The sequence below is a fragment of the Prionailurus bengalensis genome, chromosome B4 (genome assembly GCF_016509475.1).
Source record: "Prionailurus bengalensis isolate Pbe53 chromosome B4, Fcat_Pben_1.1_paternal_pri, whole genome shotgun sequence".
NCBI classification, from domain to species: Eukaryota; Metazoa; Chordata; class Mammalia; order Carnivora; family Felidae; genus Prionailurus; species Prionailurus bengalensis.
The window spans coordinates 45,150,631-45,172,048 of record NC_057358.1 but is presented as its reverse complement, the minus strand read 5'-3'; the positions used below and the strand labels follow the sequence as shown (position 1 = coordinate 45,172,048).

The 21,418-nt window shown below is 43.2% G+C and overlaps 3 protein-coding genes across 3 annotated transcripts; all 3 read left to right on the top strand.

The window, feature by feature from the left end:
* The first annotated feature begins 2,307 nt into the window (after window positions 1-2,307).
* TAS2R9 (taste 2 receptor member 9) lies at window positions 2,308-3,321 on the top strand. Its single transcript, XM_043564251.1, has one exon. It carries the CDS (start codon window positions 2,308-2,310, stop codon window positions 3,319-3,321), a length of 1,014 nt encoding a protein of 337 aa, XP_043420186.1.
* Window positions 3,322-4,924: 1,603 nt separating this feature from the next.
* TAS2R8 (taste 2 receptor member 8) lies at window positions 4,925-6,303 on the top strand. Its single transcript, XM_043562351.1, is given in 3 exon segments — window positions 4,925-5,407; window positions 5,410-5,561; window positions 5,564-6,303. Coding segments are annotated over 3 exon segments (930 nt in total). The 5' UTR covers window positions 4,925-5,190; the 3' UTR covers window positions 6,125-6,303.
* An 8,151-nt stretch (window positions 6,304-14,454) lies between these two features.
* Window positions 14,455-16,076, top strand: LOC122472555 (taste receptor type 2 member 7-like). Its single transcript, XM_043562229.1, has one exon. The coding sequence runs from the start codon at window positions 15,049-15,051 to the stop codon at window positions 15,982-15,984; it is 936 nt and encodes a 311-aa protein (XP_043418164.1). The 5' UTR covers window positions 14,455-15,048; the 3' UTR covers window positions 15,985-16,076.
* The last annotated feature ends 5,342 nt before the right edge of the window (window positions 16,077-21,418 follow it).

The window sequence follows — 21,418 nt, the reverse complement described above, 5'->3', positions numbered from 1 at the left end:
CATCTTGGACCCATAAGTCAAGTTGGATCCACACTTGATAATGTAGATATATATACATATATATGCCCAAATTGTTTTTTAAGTGTTCTGTTGTTAAAAAAAAAAAAAAAACAAATCATGAAAATAAAAGAGAAAAATACAGGAAAAGTTCAATGGAGAAATTTTCTAACTATAATTCAAAATCCAGAAGTCATAGAGACTGATAAATAGAACTATATGAAATTTGAAAACTTGGGGCGCCTGGGTGGCGCAGTCAGTTAAGCGTCCGACTTCAGCCAGGTCACGATCTTGCGGTCCGTGAGTTCGAGACCCGCGTCAGGCTCTGGGCTGATGGCTCGGAGCCTGGAGCCTGTTTCCAATTCTGTGTCTCCCTCTCTCTCTGCCCCTCCCCCGTTCATGCTCTGTCTCTCTCTGTCCCAAAAATAAAATAAAAACGTTGAAAAAAAAATTAAAAAAAAAAAAAAAGAAAACTTTTGCTTACATTTAAAAAATACATGGAGGGGCGCCTGGGTGGCTCAGTTGGTTGAGCCGACCGACTTTGGCTCAGGTCATGATCTCACGGTTCGTGAGTTCGAGTCCCATATTGGGCTCTGTGGTGACTGCTCAGAGCCTGGAGCCTGCTTCTGATTCTGTGTCTCCCTCTCCCTCGGCCCTTCCCCTGCTCATGCTGTGTCACTCTCACTCTCAAAAATAAATAAACATTAAAAAAACAAAAATAAAAAATACGCGGAAAGGCTAAATACAAATGGCAAAGTGGGAAATATTGTCGATACAGAACATGGGAAAAGTGCTAACTTCTCTAAGGTATAAACACCATAGAAATTCATTAAAAGGGTAGAAAAATGAGCAAATATGTAAGTAGTCCACCAAAAAAAATTCAAATGGCTTTTAAATATGTAAAAAGGTACTTGACTCCTAACCCACCTAATGGGTGGCACTCTTCGTCTCCAGTCCTCAATGTCTCAGACTCAGGGTCTGTTGTCACCAACATACGTAAAACACGTATACAAATGAGGTTGGGCATTTGCTTGAGATCATCACCTCAAGCCCTTTTTCTCTGACAGAGCAGCCCCTCCAGTGATAGCAAAGCCTAGAAGCCTCCAGCTTCCATGTTAAGCTGGTGAAACATTAAAGTCAGTGCAAGAGAATATTACTATACTTTAGTTTATTGTTGTGTGGATTTAGATGCTATGTGTCTTAAATCACGAAACAACCAAAAATGCACACAAATACTAGCAATATGATCCAGTATGTTTTGTCTTTTGAAATTGGTATCCGTTATTAAAGAGGCATTATAAGGAAGATCGCACTCAGATTTTAACAAAGCATAATCGGCTGCATACAAGTACAGATTCCGAGGTGAAATTCTGTGTTATAACAGGCACAGCTCGAATATCTTCGGTGCTCAGTCTTCCCCATTCCCGGGCGAAAGAGCTGGAAATAAAATAACCGTCCTTACAAGAAAATTGAAAACCACAAGTGCCCTACCTGAGTTATTCTAATTAATGAAGTGAATACATTGCTGTAAGGCTGAAATTAGTCACATTAACTATCTACACTCTAGGGGCGCCTGGGTGGCGCAGTCGGTTAAGCGTCCGACTTCAGCCAGGTCACGATCTCGCGGTCCGTGAGTTCGAGCCCCGCGTCAGGCTCTGGGCTGATGGCTCGGAGCCTGGAGCCTGTTTCCGATTCTGTGTCTCCCTCTCTCTCTGCCCCTCCCCCGTTCATGCTCTGTCTCTCTCTGTCCCAAAAATAAATAAACGTTGAAAAAAAAATTAAAAAAAAAAAAACTATCTACACTCTAAATTAGCAATCATTTTTAATCTCCCAAACATGCATTTTGCACAAAATGGACCATAACGTGGGGGTACTTTGCAAGTCATCAGAGGTGGTCATGTTGCCACGTCTCCGAATTAAATTGGATCCATCGTTTTCCAAGTAATTGATTCTTTCTTGCAGTTCCTGGTCTAAAGCTTAAATTCAAAGACTCCAAAATATACAGAGCTTAAAAGGAGAAAGGTTGTGCAAATCCAAGAAATCAGATCCATTCCTATTTGCATCTTAGAGGCTTGCAATCATCTCTTCACTTGAGAGCCAGGACTGGTCCATCAGTGGAGTCGGCAGGCAGGCCGTTGTCACCCGGGGCAGACGTGGCTATCTCACTGACCTGGATCAATGCCGACAAAGAGGGCAGAAAAAGACAACTACCCGGCAGGACGACAGTGGCAGACTTAAACACCATCCTTCGCTGGTCAGCTGAAAGCAGACACCATCATCGGTGATATCCCAGACAGGAACTCTGCTGACATGCCAAGTGCAGTGGAGGTAATATATATGGTCTTGATTGCTGGTGAATTGACTATAGGGATCTGGGGAAATGGATTTATTGTACTGGTTACCTGCACTGGTTGGCTCCAAAGGCGAGATAGCTCCGTGATTGACATCATCCTGGTGAGTTTGGCCATCTCCAGAATCTGTGTGTTGTGTGTGGTATCTGTAGATGGCTTTGTTCTGCTGCTCTCTCCACATGCGTATGCTCAAAATGAGACAGTAAACACTTTGGATGCTTTCTGGACACTGAGCAACCATTCAAGTGTCTGGTTCACTGCTTGCCTCAGCATTTTCTACTTACTGAAGATAGCCAACATATCCCACCCGGTGTTCCTCTGGCTGAAGCTAAACGTTACTAGAGTCGTCCTGGGGCTTTTTCTGGCGTCCTTCCTCACCTCCATAATTATTAGTGTCTTTTTGAAAGAGGGATCCTGGGGTCACGTCGAAGTCAATCATGAGGAAAACATAACTTGGGAATTCAGAGTGAGTAAAGCCCCAAACGCTTTCAAACTGATTATCCTGAACCTGGGGGCTCTAGTTCCCTTTGCTCTGTGCCTAATCTCCTTTGTCTTGTTACTTTTCTCCCTCTTTAGACACACTAAGCAGATGAAACTTCACGCCACCGGGTCCAGGGACTGTAGCACAGAGGCACACATGAGGGCCATAAAGGCAGTGACCATCTTTCTGCTTCTCTTCATCATGTACTATGCAGTCTTTCTTGTAGTCACTTCTAGCTTCCTGATTCCTCAAGGACGGTTAGTGCTGATGTTTGGTGGCATAGTCACTGTCATTTTCCCATCAAGCCATTCGTTCATCCTGATCATGGGCAACAGCAAGCTGAGGGAGGCCTTTCTGAAGGTGCTAAGGTGTGTGAAGGGCTTCCACAAAAGAAGGAAACCTCTTGTTCCACAGAGAATCCTGAATACGGGGAGAAAGAAATCAACAAAAGACTGTCTCCCTTCTCCCCGGGCATTACATTCATTTGCTTAATTGTATGCTGTTAAGAGTCATGCATACCTATCATTATTCTAAATTTCCCTTTGTGTTCCTTCACATTTCCATCTTGTTTAACTTTAAGTCAAATGTTCTCATCGAGCCACGTGCATTTCCTTGTGTCTGCAGGAAAGATGAGCCTAAGGCAAAGAGGTTCTCCTTTCTGTCATATTCTGGTAAAAACCTTGAGCTCAAAAAGCAGCAGAAGAATTTCAGGCAAACAGGCTGCGGGGAAGAGGTTTTAAAACATATCAGCCCTTCCTATAAAATCGATCCTATAAGAAACTGTACTTCTTCTGAGCCAGGGGAGGTCAGTTCTTATTTTTTTCTGCTCTACCCCCTCCATTTCTAGAATGATTTGTCCCATTAAGGAAGGAGATAAAACACTGGGTGAGACCCTCTCTAGGGTGAAATATAATGTAGGAAAAGAGATGTGATCTCAAGAAAATGTTTGACCAGGAAAAGGAGTGTGGGGTCTACAGTTAAGGGATATGTATATCAAAACCACCCAGCTTTAGAGTCAATTCTCAAAGATTCTTTGAAATGTTTTCTCTACCCTTCTAGACTCAAGAATCTTTGACATGTTTGTTTGTTTGTTTGTTTGTTTGTTTTTTCTCTCTTAGCATCATTATCTTTTCTATTCTGTTTCTGGTAACATTTTACAGATAACTAGGTTTCCTTAAATTATTAATTCCATGCTTTCCTGTAACACATTATGCAATAGAAATAGGAAATATATTACATATGTTATTTACATTACTTAAGTACTTAAATACAAGAAGAAGAATCCTCGTTCTGTGATTTGTATTACTTCGATTTAAATTTATTGTGGAATGGGTCTCCCAAGAAAGAATAAATCAATTTGATAGTAGAATTAGTCTTCTTCCCTGAAAACATTATTCGGTTAACATTTTTAAAAATGTGATTGCCCCATCAGGAGAAATGACTACAATGTAGAATGTGAGGTTGTAAGTCTTATAAAAAGAGTTGATTATAAGAGAATAAAGTGTGTTTCCTTAATTTTATATGAAAATGTTTATTATCCAAGAGACAACATTTTGGGATGAACATTTCAGACGGGGAGCATTTCCTACATTCAATGAAATGAAAGTAGCAAATTTTAATCTAGCATCTTTCACTTCTATTAAAAAACTGCATAGAGGCAAAATATTTGTAAATATTGCCACGTGCCTGCCTGCCTAATAACACTATAGCATGTATAATTAGATTGGTATCATATCCTTCTCTGATTAACCATTTATATGAAAATGAAAATTATTATCCTCTGACTGAACGTTAATTTTCTCTAATCCAATTGTACTGATCATTTCCAAAACTAAAATTCATTTCCAAGAGCCAGGAAACCTGACTCTTGATTGGCCTACAGTTTATGGTGATGAAAATGAACACATTGTGATTTTTATGGAATACATGGTTTTTTTTTTCTTTGCTGTCTGTGGCTCCCTATTTGAAACTCAGTTCAACAGGTCGAACGGAGTACTCAAAACTTAATAGCAAGAAGCCTGTTGCAAATTCATGAAATTGAATCTCTTTTAATGGGTATGAGAGCATTTTCAACCAAACATTTCACTTACCACTCACTAAAGGGTGAGGATTATAATTTGCCCATGCTCAAAGCTAGTCAAAATGTTTGGAACAACCGTTGGTTTAGTCCTCACAAAGGTAGAAGCCATCCTATTTCCAAAGAGAGCTTGGTACTCCTGGAATGATATCAAAATCCAAATAGTGAATGAAAAGAAAACATTATTTCGTGACTTGAAGAACTTATTACCACCGTTCAACTGAGAATCTGTAAATTAGCCCATCTGCAGTGATAACGGAGACCAGGGTGTTCTCTCTACCAATATGCTCTGTATAGAAGACAACATCTTTGTGATCATAATAACTGGAGAATTCATAATAGGAATTCTGAGGAATGTATACACTGGACTGGTAAACTGGATTGACTGGATTAAGAAGAAAAAGATCTCCTCAACTGACTATATCCTCCCCAGTCTAGCCATCTCCAGAATGTGTTGGCTCTGTATAATGATAGTAAATATCATCATAATGATATCTCTACCCAGATTTTTATGAAAATGCTAAACTACAAAGCCATCATGCATATCGTCTGGACAGTTGCCAACTACTTAAGTATATGGTTTGCCACCTGCCTCAATGTTTTCTATTTCCTCAAGATAGCCAACTTCTCCCACCCACTTTTTTCTCTGGCTGAACAGGGAGAATTGACAGAGTGATTCACTGGATTCTGCTGGGCTGTTTGGCCATCTCCTCCTTGGTCAGCCTTCAACTGACAATGACACCAAATTATGATTAGGAGTTTCATGAAATTGCAGAACATAAAAGTAACTGCACTGAAATGTTCCATGTGAGTAAGAGTCAATTCTTCAACCCGCTGACCCTCTTTAACCTGTTGGCAATTGTCCCATGGACTGTGTCATTGATCTCACTTTTTCTTTTAATTGTGTCCCTGCAGAGACATGTCAAGCAAATGAAACCCAGTGTTACAGGCTGTGGAGATCCCAGCACAGAGGCCCAGGCAGGAGCCATGAAAACTATGACTTCATTTCTCTTCCTCCTTTTTGTGTGTTATGAGGTTTCCCTTTTGGTGACTTTTAGCCACCTTATGAAAGAACGCAAGTTTGCTGTGATGTTTGGAGAAGCTATACCAATTCTCTATCCTTCTGGTCATTCACTCATTTTAATTATTGGGAATAACAAGCTGAGGCAGGCATCTATCAGGACGCCAAGGTATGGCAAAACGGCCTGCATGATGTAAAATCTTAGCTTTATACGTAAACTTGAAAACCAAATCTTGTTGCCTAATAAAAAAAAAATACATTCTTGTTTCGTCCTGTTATCCCATTTATTTTGGGTACACATCTTGAAGTGTTCTTGAGGCCTATTAGCACATGAATGTATATATCCTTTCTGTGTCTTTACACCCCAGATTCTCACCTTCACTCTTTCCTCTGAGAATTTCAGAGCTCACACTTACTCTTTTTGCCGCCTTACTGCAGAGGTTAGGCATGTACTGCCTAGTTACTTTCTTTTAAGATTTTACTTTGGCCTGGGGCGCCTGGGTGGCGCAGTCGGTTAAGCGTCCGACTTCAGCCAGGTCACCATCTCGCGGTCCGGGAGTTCGAGCCCCGCGTCAGGCTCTGGGCTGATGGCTTGGAGCCTGGAGCCTGTTTCCCATTCTGTGTCTCCCTCTCTCTCTGCCCCTCCCCCGTTCATGCTCTGTCTCTCTCTGTCCCAAAAATAAATAAAAAACGTTGAAAAGATTTTACTTTGGCCCATGGTAGAGTGCACTGAACTGCACTGATTTTTTTCATTTTTTCCCTATCACATATTTTCATTGCTGACCCTTAATTTTGCCCCCTTGGTGGCTCTGTTGGGGCATTCCCATTTGGATTATTGACTAGGAACTCGGATCTCCCCTGTCCCATGTCTGGTTCAGTTTCCCAGTTATGTATCTGTCTCCTCCCAAGTGAGTGAGGCTTTAGGTTGTCTCCTACATAATATATTCTGGCGGACCTTATTCTGGAAGCTCCTATTCATTTTCCTTGAAATTAAGTTTCTGTACAAACAACTTGCTGTTCAGGCAGCAGTAGGATGGGAACAGAACTCATTCAAGCATCTCTCCCTAAGGGTATTCCTAAATGCTCTTCACAATCTCGGTAAAAGGATGGGGGTAAGTAATATCAATCAGACTGCTTTGCTCAGGTTCCTTTCTTAACAAGACCTGCAAGGGCTCTTACCCCTCAAGACTCTAGAAAAGCAATTCATTGAGAAGAAATTAGCATACATTGTAGAGTAACTACATTGTAGAGTTACATTGTAGAGTAACTACATGCTATCAGTAAAAAAGCAATGTATGCCCATAACACATACAGAGTAAATTACACGCACACAAAAAGAAGAAAAATAAAGAGTCACTACAAAAACCTCATTCTACTGTGAACAACAAATCCTTCGTTACTAGAGTAGCACTGAACCACTTGATCTGGCACGTCTAAATTCACGTCTGTTCCGATACTGACTGTGCATTTCAGCTCCCGCCATTGGCTATGTCAAATTCTGGTCTATTTCGATCTACTCATTTCCTTTTGTTATAACTAAAATATTAATTGCCTGAAGATTATCAATTTTTCTGCATATGATGATGTAAAATAAAGTCCCAATGTTTATAGTCTTATGTATATAAACGTAATCAACTATATTTCTAATATCCTAGCATTTCGGATGCTATTTGTTGTACGAGACAGGAGAACTGATGTTCTCTTGATGGGATAAATTAGTGTATTCTGCAAAATATCTGCTAATTCTTCACTGAAATGAACTTTAAATTCTTCTGCAGGTTTAGATGCAATAAATATTTTATAAGATTAGTACTGTTATGCCCAGAATTCGTGATCCCCAAAGACCACCAGGGAGCCGAGTCCGATGCAAAAGCAAAGAGCCTTTATTCGAGCTAGCTCGAGCTCAATCCCCTACCTGCACCGACGCAGCAGTGAGATACCAGGGAAAGAGAGCGAGTTTCAAAAGGACAAAGGTTTTATTGGGGCCTGGGGGCAGTTGGTGAGGTAATGGCTATGGCCTCAGCCGATTGGCTGGGGAGGGGTCCTGGGGAAGGGTCCGGCAGGTGAGGGAGGGTTTACTCAAGGGGAGGAGGTGTGGTCAAGGTGAAGGACACAGAACAAGATGGAGTCGGCTGGCGTAGGCACGCCCTTTCATTCCCCCCTTGTCATGTAGCTTACGGACCCAATCATGGGACCGGCTGCATTTATGATGACAAGGAGAACAGAGTCTGGAGGTTTACGCAAAGTTCTGGGAACCAAGTGTCCCTGGGGTGGCTCTGGGACGTCTGATTAAGTATTGTCCCCGAGCTGGTGTCTATGATCTGCCAGGTGATGTTTTGGGGGGCGTGGTGACTCCCGGCAGCATGAGCAATGACAAGCAGAGTTAACAGAGTTACCAATATTAGGTAGGTCGAATGCGCTGTAGCTTGAGCTTGAGCGGGTTGTGTTGGTCCCGACTGATGGCCCATCGCGTGACGAAGTCCTTCCGGATCGAGGAGGGGTCCGCTGGCTGAGCGTGGGTGTGATGGACCCAGGTCGCGATGCCGTCTACCTTGAGAGTGGTGGGGGTTGTCAACACCACAATGTAGGGTCCCTTCCAGCGCGGCTCGAGAGTCTCTCGGTGGTGCCTCTTGACGTAGACCCAGTCTCCCGGCCTGTACTGATGAGGTGTCGGGATCGGGCCAGCCTCGTAGATGGCACGGAGGCGCGGCCAAATGTCCTCGTGCGCCCTCTGGAGCCCGCTCAAGGAAAGAAAAAGTTCTTGATCTTTAAACTCAGCAATAAGTTCAGCTCGAAGGCTGGGAATAACAGGGGGTGGCCTGCCAAACATGATCTCGTAGGGAGTAAAACCCAGAGTGTAAGGAGTGTTTCTAACCCGGTAAAGGGCGTACGGTAGGAGAGTCACCCAGTCCCCGCCAGTCTCCATGGTTAATTTGGTAAGGGTCTCTTTTAGGGTTCTATTCATTCTTTCTACCTGTCCTGAGCTCTGGGGCCTATAAGCACAATGTAATTTCCAGTTTGCCCCCACCGCCTTGGCTACTGCCTGTGTTACCTGTGAGATAAAAGCTGGTCCATTGTCTGATCCTACCAGGGCAGGAAAACCATACCTGGGTAAGATGTCTTCTAGTAGCTTCTTAGCCACCGTCTGAGCCGTTTCATGCTTGGTTGGGTATGCCTCCACCCAGCCAGAGAAGGTGTCTGTAAATACCAGGTCCTCGTGTAGTGCCTCGTCGAAGATGGTGGGTGAATTTTTGAATCCCTGAGGTAGCCGTGTCCAGGTGAGTTGCCCACTGTAGCCCTCCTCCGGATCATGCCACTCGAAGGCGAACAAGGGTTGGCTCTGGGGTGCCAGCAGCAGACTGAAGAAGGCGTCCTTTAAATCTAGTACAGTATACCAGACCCTAGAGGGCGCTAAGGAGCTCAAGAGAGTATATGGGTTGGGAACAGTTGGGTGTATGTCCACGACCCTCTTATTTACTTCCCGGAGGTCTTGTACCGGTCGGTAGTCATTTGTGTGAGGCTTTTTGACCGGCAGTAAGGGGGTGTTCCAGGCAGACTGGCAAGGAACTAGTACCCCTAGGCTTCGTAGTCTCCGGATGTGTGGCTGGATCCCCTTCCAGGCCTCCTGAGACATGGGGTATTGTTTGATCCTTACCAAACAAGCTCTACCAGGACTGGGGTCCTATGAGCGGCTAGTCCCATCCCCCCTGTCTCTGCCCAAACCGAGGGGAATTCTTGTAGCCATCTGTGTATATTATCCTCTCTCGGGAGCGCCTCCTGGTGGAGGAGGTATTCATCCTCCAGTTTCATGGTCAGGACCTGGATGGGGTGGCCCTTGCCATCGGTGACCTGAGGCCCCCCTTGTCTGAAAGTTATCTGAGCTCCAATCTTGGTCAGTAAGTCCCATCCTAACAGCGGGTATGGGCATTCTGGTATTACCATAAAGGAGTGGGATACCCGGCCCATTCCCAAATCTACTGTTCTTCGGGTAGTCCATGAATACTGGCTCATACCAGTTGTCCCTTATACCCAGGACTTCTTGTTGGCTAGTTTTCCTTGTGGGGTGAGGAGGACCGAATGTTGTGCTCCGGTGTCGACAAGGAAGTCAATAGGGGTCCCCTCCACTTTAAGAGTTACCCTGGGTTCGGGGAGAGGGTCCGAACCCTGACTCCCCTAATCACTTAGTTCATCCAGCTCTAGGACTTTTACTCGATCAGCCTTGCTTCCCTTCCCGCCGGCCCTTTTCAGACAATCTCGGGCCCAATGCCCTATCTCCTTGCAGTATGCGCACTGATCCTTCTGCAGCCTCTGCTTCCCCCCCTTGGTGGTGCTTTTACGTTTTCTTGCGTCGTCTGCCAGCTGCCGGAGACGGCGGTCTCGTTCCTTGGGGAAGTCAGCAGTGGTAGCTAGCAGTATTCTGGCCAGGTCTCGAGTCTGCTTACTGCTGGCAGCCGCCATGGCGCGAGCCTGCTTGTCCTCAGGAGGCTCCCGGTTATTATATACCTTTTCGGCTACCACCAGTAAGTCCTGCAGACTTTTTTCTCCTAGTCTATCTATTTTCTGTAATTTTCTCCTAATGTCTACAGCCGATTGGTTTACAAAGGCCATGATAACAGCTGCCTTGCTTTCCGGAGCCTCTGGATCCATGGGGGTATAGGTACGGAATGCCTCCATGATCCGTTCTAAAAAGGCAGCCGGAGATTCATCTTTTCCCTGTTGTACATTTCCTACCTTTGCCAAATTGGTTGGCTTTCTAGCAGCCATTCGGAGACCCCCCATTAGAGTCTGGCGGTAGACCCGGAGCCTCTCCTTACCTTCTGCCGTGTTGAAATCCCACTGAGGCCGAGTTAAGGGGAAGGAGGCATCTATCTGAGCCTGGTTGGTGGTGGGATTCCCATCTGCGCCCGGAACTAGTTTTCGGGCCCCATTGAGGATTCTTTCTCTTTCTTCAGTCGTGAACAGGACCTGCAAAAGCTGCTGGCAATCATCCCACGTGGGCTGATGGGTAAAAAGAACAGAGTCTAATAAATCAATAAGCCCTGCCAGTTTCTCGGAAAACTTAGGATTCTGAGCTTTCCAATTGTAGAGGTCACTAGTGGCGAAAGGCCAATAGTGATGGGGCTGATTCCCCTCCGCGTCTGGGGGTCCGGTGGCTCACAGGGGCAGAATAGTGGAGTCGGCGGTGGAGGCGGATTGCTCCCTCTGAGCCCTTTGTCTGGTAAAGGGCGGGCTTCCCCCTGGAGCGTTTCCGCCTCCCGCTCTCGGAACAGCGTCTGCCTCCCCCGGAGGGGGAGGATGGTGTTCTTCCGGCATCCTAGAGGGGTTATACGGGGGAGGAAAAATTAATTCTTCTTCAGTACCCCCCTGTAGGACAGGGTAGAGGGGTGCTGAAGGCTGGGTAAGACGTTTCCTCTTCTCTGTCTCCTGCAAAGCAAGAATGGGTTTTGGTTCCGGAGGGAGCGGGGCTAGGAAGGGCTTAAGCCAAGAGGGTGGGTAGAGGCGTAGTCTGAGTCTGTCCCATAACGTCCGTCCAGTAAGTCCACAGAGCAAAACAGAGAAACACAAAAACAGACAAACAGAGGGCCCCTAGAAAGTCTTCCAACTCCATGGAAGCAAAACTGAAAGCTAGCTTTTGAGGGGATTCCACGTCCCTCCAAAACCGATGAGGGGATTCCACGTCCCTCCAAAGACGACGGCCTCACGCCAACCAGCGGGAGCGACCCGCCTCGTCTCAGACCTTTGAGGGGATTCCACGTCCCTCCGAAACAGATGAGGGGATTCCATGTCCCTCCAGAAGGGAGAATCGGAACGTCTTCCGAAACTCCCGGCCCGTGGTCCTCCAGTGCGTCCACTTAGACCACGTCGGGCACTACCAGAATTCCAGAAATGAGCTCACACAGAAAAGACAGAACAAACAGACACTAACCGTGGCCAGTCAGGCTCTCCGGGTCGGGGGTCCCTTGGGGGTCTTGGGGATCCCGGACGAGCCCCCAAATGTTATGCCCAGAATTCGTGATCCCCAAAGACCACCAGGGAGCCGAGTCCGATGCAAAAGCAAAGAGCCTTTATTCGAGCTAGCTCGAGCTCAATCCCCTACCTGCACCGACGCAGCGGTGAGATACCAGGGAAAGAGAGCGAGTTTCAAAAGGACAAAGGTTTTATTGGGGCCTGGGGGCAGTTGGTGAGGTAATGGCTATGGCCTCAGCCGATTGGCTGGGGAGGGGTCCTGGGGAAGGGTCCGGCAGGTGAGGGAGGGTTTACTCAAGGGGAGGAGGTGTGGTCAAGGTGAAGGACACAGAACAAGATGGAGTCGGCTGGCGTAGGCACGCCCTTTCAGTACTTCTGGGAAGGTTTCCCTCCATTAGTCTGAAGTCCTTTCCTCCATATTTAGTTTTCTGTATCTCCAGTGTTTGAAATACCTCCACTGACCACGACCGGGGTTCAAAGTAGTAAGCTGGTGACCAAACACTCTCGCACAAATTTTTTTTTTCTGTTTTCTTTACTGTTGTTTTTTTTTTTTTTATTGTAGTTAGGGCATTTAATATGAGATCTACGTTTTTCACAAATCTTTAAGTGTACAAAGTATGGTTAACAGTTGTTAACTGTAAGCACAATATTGTAGAGCATATCTCTAGAACCTATATTTCTCACATAACTGAAACTTGATACTCATCGGATAGCAACTCGTCATTCTTATGTCCCTTCGGGCCCTGGAAGCCACTGTTTTGCTGTTTGCTTTTATGATTTGACTATTCTAGATACCCATATGAGTGGAACTGGGCAATATTTGTCCTTCTTCTAACTACCTTATTTCACTTAGCCCAATGTCTTCCAGGTCCGCCCGTGTGTTTGCATATTGCAAGATTTTCTTCTCTTTAAGACTGAATGAGAATCCATTGTCTGTATGTAACACATTTTCTTTATTCACTCATATGTCAGGGGGCAATTAGGGTGCTTCTACATTTAGCTGTCGTGAATAATACTGCAATAAACGTGAGTGCAAATATCACGTTGAGATCCCGATTTCAATTTATTTATTGTTTTAAGTTTATGGATTTTGAGAGAGAGAAAGAGTATGCATGGAGGAGGGGCAGAGAGAGAGAGGGAGAGACAGAATCCCAAGCAGGCTCACTGTCAGTGCAGAACCCAATATGGGGCTCCATCTCACAAAATTGTGAGGTCATGACCTGAGCCGAAACCCAGAGTTGGATGGTTGATCAACTGAGCCACCCTAGCACTCCATTATTTAAATTCTTTTAGATAAATACCCAGAATCGGGCTTGCTGGATCATATGGTAGTTGTATTTTTAATCTCTCAAGGAACTTTCATCCTGCTTTCATAGTACCGGCACCATAAATTCCATGCTATACTACACAGCTATGTATAAAATCTACTCTTACTTGCAAACAAACAAAAAACATATTCTAAAATTTATTTCGGTAAAGGTACGATTATAGTTACTGAAGGCCCTTTATTTACCAGGACACTATGGAAAAGGAAATGATGTGCTTGGGTCAGGGATCATTTCTAAGCTCAGAGGAAAGCAGTCATCTGTGAAGATGGCTACAGACTGAGGCATGTTTCCCGCCCCCCCCCCCCCGCCCCAAATCAGAGCTGCATCTCAGGAATGAAGGTTTGTCCTTTGAGGATGGATGAGAAGATACGTGTTCCCAAAGAAGGTATGAGCACCCCTAGAATTATTCCGTGGAAACACTATGTTGCAAAGTGTTTCTTAGTAACTCTAAATTTAGAGAAGCTGCATAAAGGTAAGAGTTCGTCTATAGGAATGAGGTAAATTTCATCATCGGTCCCCTGCCGAATAGTCTAGAAGAGCTAAGGATGTAGATTCTCAGATACAATTTGGCATGGCAGAGGACAGAGAATAGATCAAAATACAGGATTGTGCTCTCTTCTTTCATGTGTACAACTGCCCTTGAGTACCTTTTAAATGAAAAGGGAAAATATAAAAGTAATCGATATTGTTTTTTATTATGACTCCTTCATCTCATTATATATATATATATATATATAGCATCACAGGGGTGCTTGGGTGGCTCATTCCGTTAAGCGTCTGACTTCAGCTCAAGTCATGATCTTGTGGTTTGTGAGTTCGAGCCCCACATCAGGCTCTGTGCTGACAGCTCAGAGCCTGGAGCCTACTTCAGATTCTGTCTCCCTCCCTCTCTGCCCCTCCCCTGCTCGTGCTCTGTCTCTCCCTCTCTCTCTCTCAAAAATAAATAAACATTAAAAAAATAAAAATAAATATAGCATCACAAACTAAATGACCATTAAATGTCACTTGACTAATAAGACAATGCATTATGATATGAAACCTTGTGCATGTTCATCTGAACAACCAAGATAAATGAGCTAAAATATTTTTTAGAACCAAATAACCTATATTTAGTGTTAACCTTTTAAATTCCCTGAAAATCTATGGTTTTGAATGTTAACCCAAACTTTAGATTTTTAGTAGTAATCAATATTATCATTTTGCAAAGTGAATTTCGATTTTGGCCCATTTTCTATTTGCTAGAAAATCTGTGGAGGTTAGATTTGCCAGATAAATCACAGGATACCCAATTAAATTTGAACTTCAGCAATCTCATGTGATTAGTACATACACTAAAAAAAAAAATCATTCATTGTTTATTTGAAATTCAAGTTTAACTGGGTGTCCTGTGTTTCTATTTGCTAAATCTAGCAGTCCTACTGAGGTTACTAGTATGTGCCACAGATTAATGAATCCCAAGCTTACAAAAAACATAGCCTTAGAAAGACAGTGCAGGATCATGAAAGGGAACGGGTCTAATTTGCATCCTAAAATGTAGCTCAGCCTAAACTGGCCATGTGTGGAAAAGTAAAACCTGCTGATACAGGTTTTACATACACGTGATACACGAGGTGGCCAGGCCAGGGATTACCAATCACATTAACTTCTCAAGACTGATAAGGATTTAATGATCATAGCTTCAGTCTTTACCTATCATTCCAGTCTCCATCCCAAGAGAGACTACAATAAGAGAGGTAAAGAAAATTACAACAAAGTCCAAGAAGTAGGTGTACCTATCAAACTACATCAGTCCAACTAGGAACGGTTGGAGATTTCTGTATTTTACCATGCTGGATAAAGTGGAGAGCACCTTGATGCTCATAGCAGCTGGAGAATTTGCAATGGGGATTTTAGGGAATGCATTCATTGGATTGGTAAACTGCATGAACTGGATCAAGAATAGGAAGATTGCCTCCATTGACTTAATCCTCACAAGTCTGGCCATATCCAGAATTTGTCTATTATGTATCATACTATTAGACTATTTTATACTGGGGCTGTATCCAGATGTCTATACTACTGGTAAAAAAATGAGAATCATTGACTTCTTCTGGACGCTCACCAACCACCTAAATGTCTGGTTTGCCACCTGCCTCAGCATTTTCTATTTCCTCAAGATCGCGAATTTCTTCCATCCCCTTTTCCTCTGGATGAAGTGGAAAATTGACAGTGCGATTCCTAGGATCCTGCTGGGATGCTTGGCCTTCTCTGTGTTTATTAGCCTTGTTGTCTCTGAGAATCTGAACGATGATTTCAGGTTTTGTGTTAAGGTAAAGAAGAAAACAAACACAACTGTGAAATGCAGAGTAAATAAAGCCCAATATGCTTCCATCAAGATTTGCCTCAACCTGTTGACGCTATTCCCCTTTTCCGTGTCCATGATCTCATTTCTCCTCTTGCTCCTCTCCCTGTGGAGACATACCAGGCAGATGAAGGTCAGTGCCACGGGGTGCAGGGACCCCAGCATAGAAGCCCATGTGGGAGCCATGAAAGCTGTCATCTCCTTCCTCCTCCTTTTCATTGCTTACTATTTGGCTTTTCTCGTAGCCACCTCCAGCTACTTTATGCCAGAGACTGAATTAGCTGTGATGATTGGTGAGTTGATAGCTCTCATCTATCCAAGCCATTCATTGATTCTAATTCTGGGGAACAATAAATTACGGCAGGCGTCCCTAAGGGTGCTGTGGAAAGTAAAGTGTATCCTAAAAAGAAGAAATCACTAATCACCACAAATGGATCTGAAGGCTATCATTTACTAGGAAGGAAGACATGATGTTTCTTAGTGGTCTTCAGTTCTTGCATTAATGTTGGTTTCATATGGTTAATTACTCTTAAATATATTTAATGTAACTATAATTGTAACTTAGGAAATCCCATGTAGAGACGATTTTGCCTCTTTCTCTTTGTCTCTTGCTCTTCTCTCTCTCTCTCTCTCCTTCCCTTCAGAGTTTTTTTTTTTTAAACATGTTTCAGAACATATAAAAGTTAATATCCTAATATCAACTGTCAGAGGAGAGAGTATTTTCATAGTTAGGTCTAAATCATTTCTCTAGATGCAAAATTGTACAATGAATTCAGAACAACTGTAATAGCATCCCCTTGTTATTTGCATTCTTATGAAAAGCAACTCACTCAGTCCCCATGATCTTACTTACACTATTTTTCTCAGATCATCTGACTAGTCTCCACCTTCGGAAAAAGCTCAATATGGTGACAGCCTTAATCAAATGTTATGTAATTCTAGGAATGCGGCAGAAATTAATACTGATTATTAACACAAGCAAGATATGTATTGTGATTAAAATAAATACTGTCACAGCAAGTTCAAAAATTATTTTAGACTATAGATGAATGAAAGTTTCTCTGTCTGTGTGAGAGAAGGAGAGTTTATATAGAAAGTTTCTATAAAACAAGGTTGGCTAAAAAAAGAACTATTTATTGCTTATTGAAGTATATTTCTCCCCCCAAACAACGCGTAAGTTTGCTTTTAGCAGACTAGGACTATAGCGCGAACTGATGTCGTGATACCCTCATAAGATGAGATCTTCAATCAAAAACTTATGTACTGAGATGTTAAAACATCAAAACTGTCAAAGGAGACATTGATTCAATACGGAGCATCTCTACATTCCAGAATACTATTTGGATCATACATAAGTTATCTATGAAATGTCTATTTGGGAAACTTCAACAACAGCATGTCATTTATGTTGCGGAAAGGATATTGTGGAGGGATTGACCCTGTTATTAACCAGCCTTGAGTAGACATAAACTTTGCGCGGAGAAGAGAAAATGTTTATAAATATTCTCATCAATAACTCTGGCAAAAATAAAAATTACTTCCACCTGAGTTTCATATGGTAATCTTTCTTCTCTGAATCTGACAGTGCAAGATACAAATGGATTAAACCGATAGATTTATTTATTTTTTTATTATTATTTATTTTATTTTATTTAAAAAAAAATTTTTTTTTAACATTTATTTATTTTTGAGACAGAGAGAGACAGAGCATGAACAGGGAGGGGCAGAGAGAGAGGGAGACACAGAATCTGAAACAGGCTCCAGGCTCTGAGCTGTCAGCACAGAGCCCGATGCGGGGCTCGAACTCACGGACCGTGAGATCATGACCTGAGCCGAAGTCGGACACTCAACCGACCGAGCCACCCAGGCGCCCCAAACCGATAGATTTAAAAAGATGTATATTGACTGCCTTGTAAGTTAAAGAAACAATAGACAATTAGATGCATAAACTGAAGCTTACATTCTTTTCAATATTGACTTAAAGAGTACCTGTCTCCACCACCCACCTATGCAGAGACCAATTTATTTAGATTTATTAGGCAAGGGAACAACAACAACAACAACAAAAACCTTTGAGGGCTAAAGGAAATCCTGGAAACTTCATGTTTGATGTCTTCATATTGTGGACCCTAGAAACTTGATCATCTATCTACTCACATTACAAAAATAACACCTCAGTATCCAGTTTCTCTGAATAACAGCCAGGCCAAGGATACTAAGGTGGAAATAGAAGCCATATTAGGAATATCTTACTATACATAATTCCACTTACTGGCGTATTGAGGATGAAAATGATGTAGCCAAAACAAGGGGCTTAGCTTCTGAGATTATATTAATTCGGAGAAATCATGCAAAAATGGTAATAACTCTGAGTTGAAAGAAGCATCTGTACTACTTCTTTTACTCCTGGTGTTTGGAGTAGAGTTTTTTAAGGCTTACTCTAAGAGAACGAACGTAGGCAACTGGTTACAGAAAGTGCAGACAAATTACTTCTTTTTGTTTGTTTGTTTGTTTGTTTATTCATTTTGGGGGGGAGGGGCAGAGAGAGAGGGAGACACAGAATTGGAAGCAGGCTCCAGGCTCTGAGCTGTCAGCACAGAGCCCCGCGTGCGGGGCTCAAATTCTCAAACCGTGAGATCATGACCTGAGCCAAAATCGGTCGTTGAAGTGGCCGAGCCACCCTGGTGCCCCTTCCTTCTTGTTTTTATTTCTTATTTAATAAGTACATACACACTCACACGTTGAACATCTGCGTGTTAAGCATGACCCTAGGTGCTATAAATACAGGTGAAATGTGATAAAGTCCATGCTCTCACGTAATGCATAGTCATGGAAAGCATTATGGAAGACTGATAACGATCAAGTAAACAAACTCAGGGTTATAAGTCATGACTGATGCAACTGAGAATAACTGGAGGAGAGGAATTGCTTTACATAGTGTAGTCAGACTAGACCTACCTGAGACACTGAGATTTCAAGCCGAAACTTGAGTCACAATTATAACCCAGTCATGCGCCATCTTGGACAAATAATATCCTGGTGAGTGCCAGTACCCTGAGGAGCAAGTGTTTGAAGAAGTAAGAGCAGAGTAGGACCAGAGCAAGGGGTGACTGGCAGGATTGTAAAAAGCCATGTAGGTCATCAGAGGGAATTTAGACTTAAGTATAATGGGAACGGGCACCTGGGTGGCTCAGTCTTCTGACTTCGGCTCAGGTCATGATCTCATGGTCCGTGAGTTGGAGCCCCGCATGGGGCTCTGTGCTGATGGCTTAAGGCCTGGAGCCTGCTTCGGATTCTGTGTCTCCCTCTCTCCCTGCCCCTCACCCACTCACGCTCTGTCTCTCTCTATCAAAAAATGAATAAACGTTAAAAAACATTTTTTTAAGTGTAATGGGAAGACATCAAAGGAATTGAAACTATATGTAATGTAATTTCACTTATATGTAGACTTCAGCTTACTTTGGTTATAAGAATAGATATGGTATGTGTTGAATGGGGAGGAGTACAATTAAGGGGACCAACTACTAAGTTATAGTATAGTAAGCGGTCCCTGTGAGAAATCATAATGGCTCAGATTTGGATGGTGGTAATAGACTTAGGACTCTTTTTTTAAGAGACACACACTTACTTTCCTTTAATTTTAATTTTTTTTTTTTTTTGAGAAAGAGAGAGAGAGAGAGAGAGAGCTTGTGCACAAGTGGGGGAGGGGCAGAAAGAGAAGGAGAGAGAATATTAAGCAGGCTCCAGGCTCAGCTTGGAGCTCAACGTGGGACTCGATCCCACCACCGTGAGATCATGACCCGAGCCAAAATCAAGAGTCAGGCGCTTAACCCACTGAGCCACCCAGGCACCTCAAGACTTTTTAAAATTTAAATATTTTTATTTTTCTAAGTAATCTTTACACCCCATATGGGACTCTAACTCACAACCCCGAGATCAAGAGTCACAGGGTGCACTGACTGAGCCAGCCAGGCGCCCTGAGTTAGGACCTTTTTATTTTTTTTAATTTTTTAATTTTTTTTAATTTTTTAAATGTTTATTTATTTTTGAGACAGAGAGAGACAGAGCATGAATGGAGGAGGGGCAGAGAGAGAGGGAGACACGGAATCGGAAGCAGGCTCCAGGCTCTGAGCCATCAGCCCAGAGCCCAACGCGGGGCTCGAACTCACAGACCGCGAGATCGTGACCTGAGCTGAAGTCGGACGCTCACCCGACTGAGCCACCCAGGCGCCCTGAGTTAGGACCTTTTTAAATGGATGAATTCTATAAGTTGTACAGGTAAAGCAGATCAGTCTTATTACTTGGCTAGATGAAGGGAAGGAATTGAAGAAAAAGAAGATTCCAAAAACTTTTAGATTGTTTTTACGTTAGCATTTGAGGCGACACTGCCACCTGAAATGGAGTGGCAAATGTTAATAAGGGGTGGGAGGGCAAAAATAAAAAAACTATTTTTTTTAACATTTAACATTTTATTTATTTATTTATTTTTTTAATTTTTTTTTTCAACGTTTATTTATTTTTGGGACAGAGAGAGACAGAGCATGAATGGGCGAGGGGCAGAGAGAGAGGGAGACACAGATTCGGAAACAGGCTCCAGGCTCTGAGCCATCTGCCCAGAGCCCGACGCGGGGCTCGAACTCACAGACCGCGAGATCGTGACCTGGCTGAAGTCGGACGCTTAACCGACTGCGCCACCCAGGCGCCCCAACATTTAACATTTTAGAGGTCTATGAAATAACCAAGTGAAAATGTCAAATAGCTGAATATATGAATCTGTACCTAAGGATTGAAATAACAGATAAATACGTGGGCATCATCAACATATAAATGGGATTACCTAAAAAAGTTATAGAGAAGTGACACCAGATCTAAACCCTGAGGTATTCAAATCATTGGAGGTTAAATTTCAGAGAAAGGACCAGCAGAAGAAGACAAGAAAGAGCTCCGAGGAAGATGTGAAAAAAAGGATGAAATGTCTGGTTGAACGTAAGCAAGGGATGTCATTGTGTTAGGAGGAGGGAGAGGTCAGCTTTTAAATGATGTTGAGAAAAACGGTAAAATTGGGAAAACAAAGTCACCATTGGTTTTGGCAAGATGGATGCAATTGATGATTCAGTGGCAAGAGCAATATTAGTGAAGCGTAGGGACAGAAGCTAGGTTCCGTGGGAAAGGTTTAGGAGGGAATACACTATGGGAGAGCAGAGAGATGGTGAATGTGTAACATTTTAGTAAGTGTTGTTATTAAGGAGAGTAGAGAACAGAACATGGGAGCAAGACAAAATTTTCGTGTTTTCACTGGTTTTGTTTTTAAGTTGGATGATACAGTGTGTGCCTGCAAATTGAAAAGATTCAATAGAGAAAGGAATAATAATATAGGAGAGGGGTAGTGATTTCTGGGGGCAATGATGTTAAAATCATTATCTCTGACGTTAAAAGGTGGAACCCTCAGACCCAAGATCGGGCTCTTTAGGTGGATGAACCTAAAAATATGAAACGTCCAGATTTCCTGGAACCCTTGGGGCCAGCAAGGGCAAACCCTTACCACTTACAAGAGCAGGAGAGCGTCCCCACTCCTGAAAACTGTTCAATTGACTCCATTTGAGCCAAGTTAACATTTATTCTGCTCAAGAAATGCCCTGCCACTCCTCATTACTTCAGGGCAAAGTTTCAACACAGCCTAATAAGGTAAGTGCAAACTTACCTAATAAGGTAAGTTCCAAAAGAATATAGCTTCAAGCTAATACTAGCACATGTTGTTAACATTATCAGCAGAAATAATAGAGCATACTGGACACGGGTCTTGAGAGTGATGGATCAAAAGGTTCTCTTTATGCCGTCTGGGTATGGAGAATTTG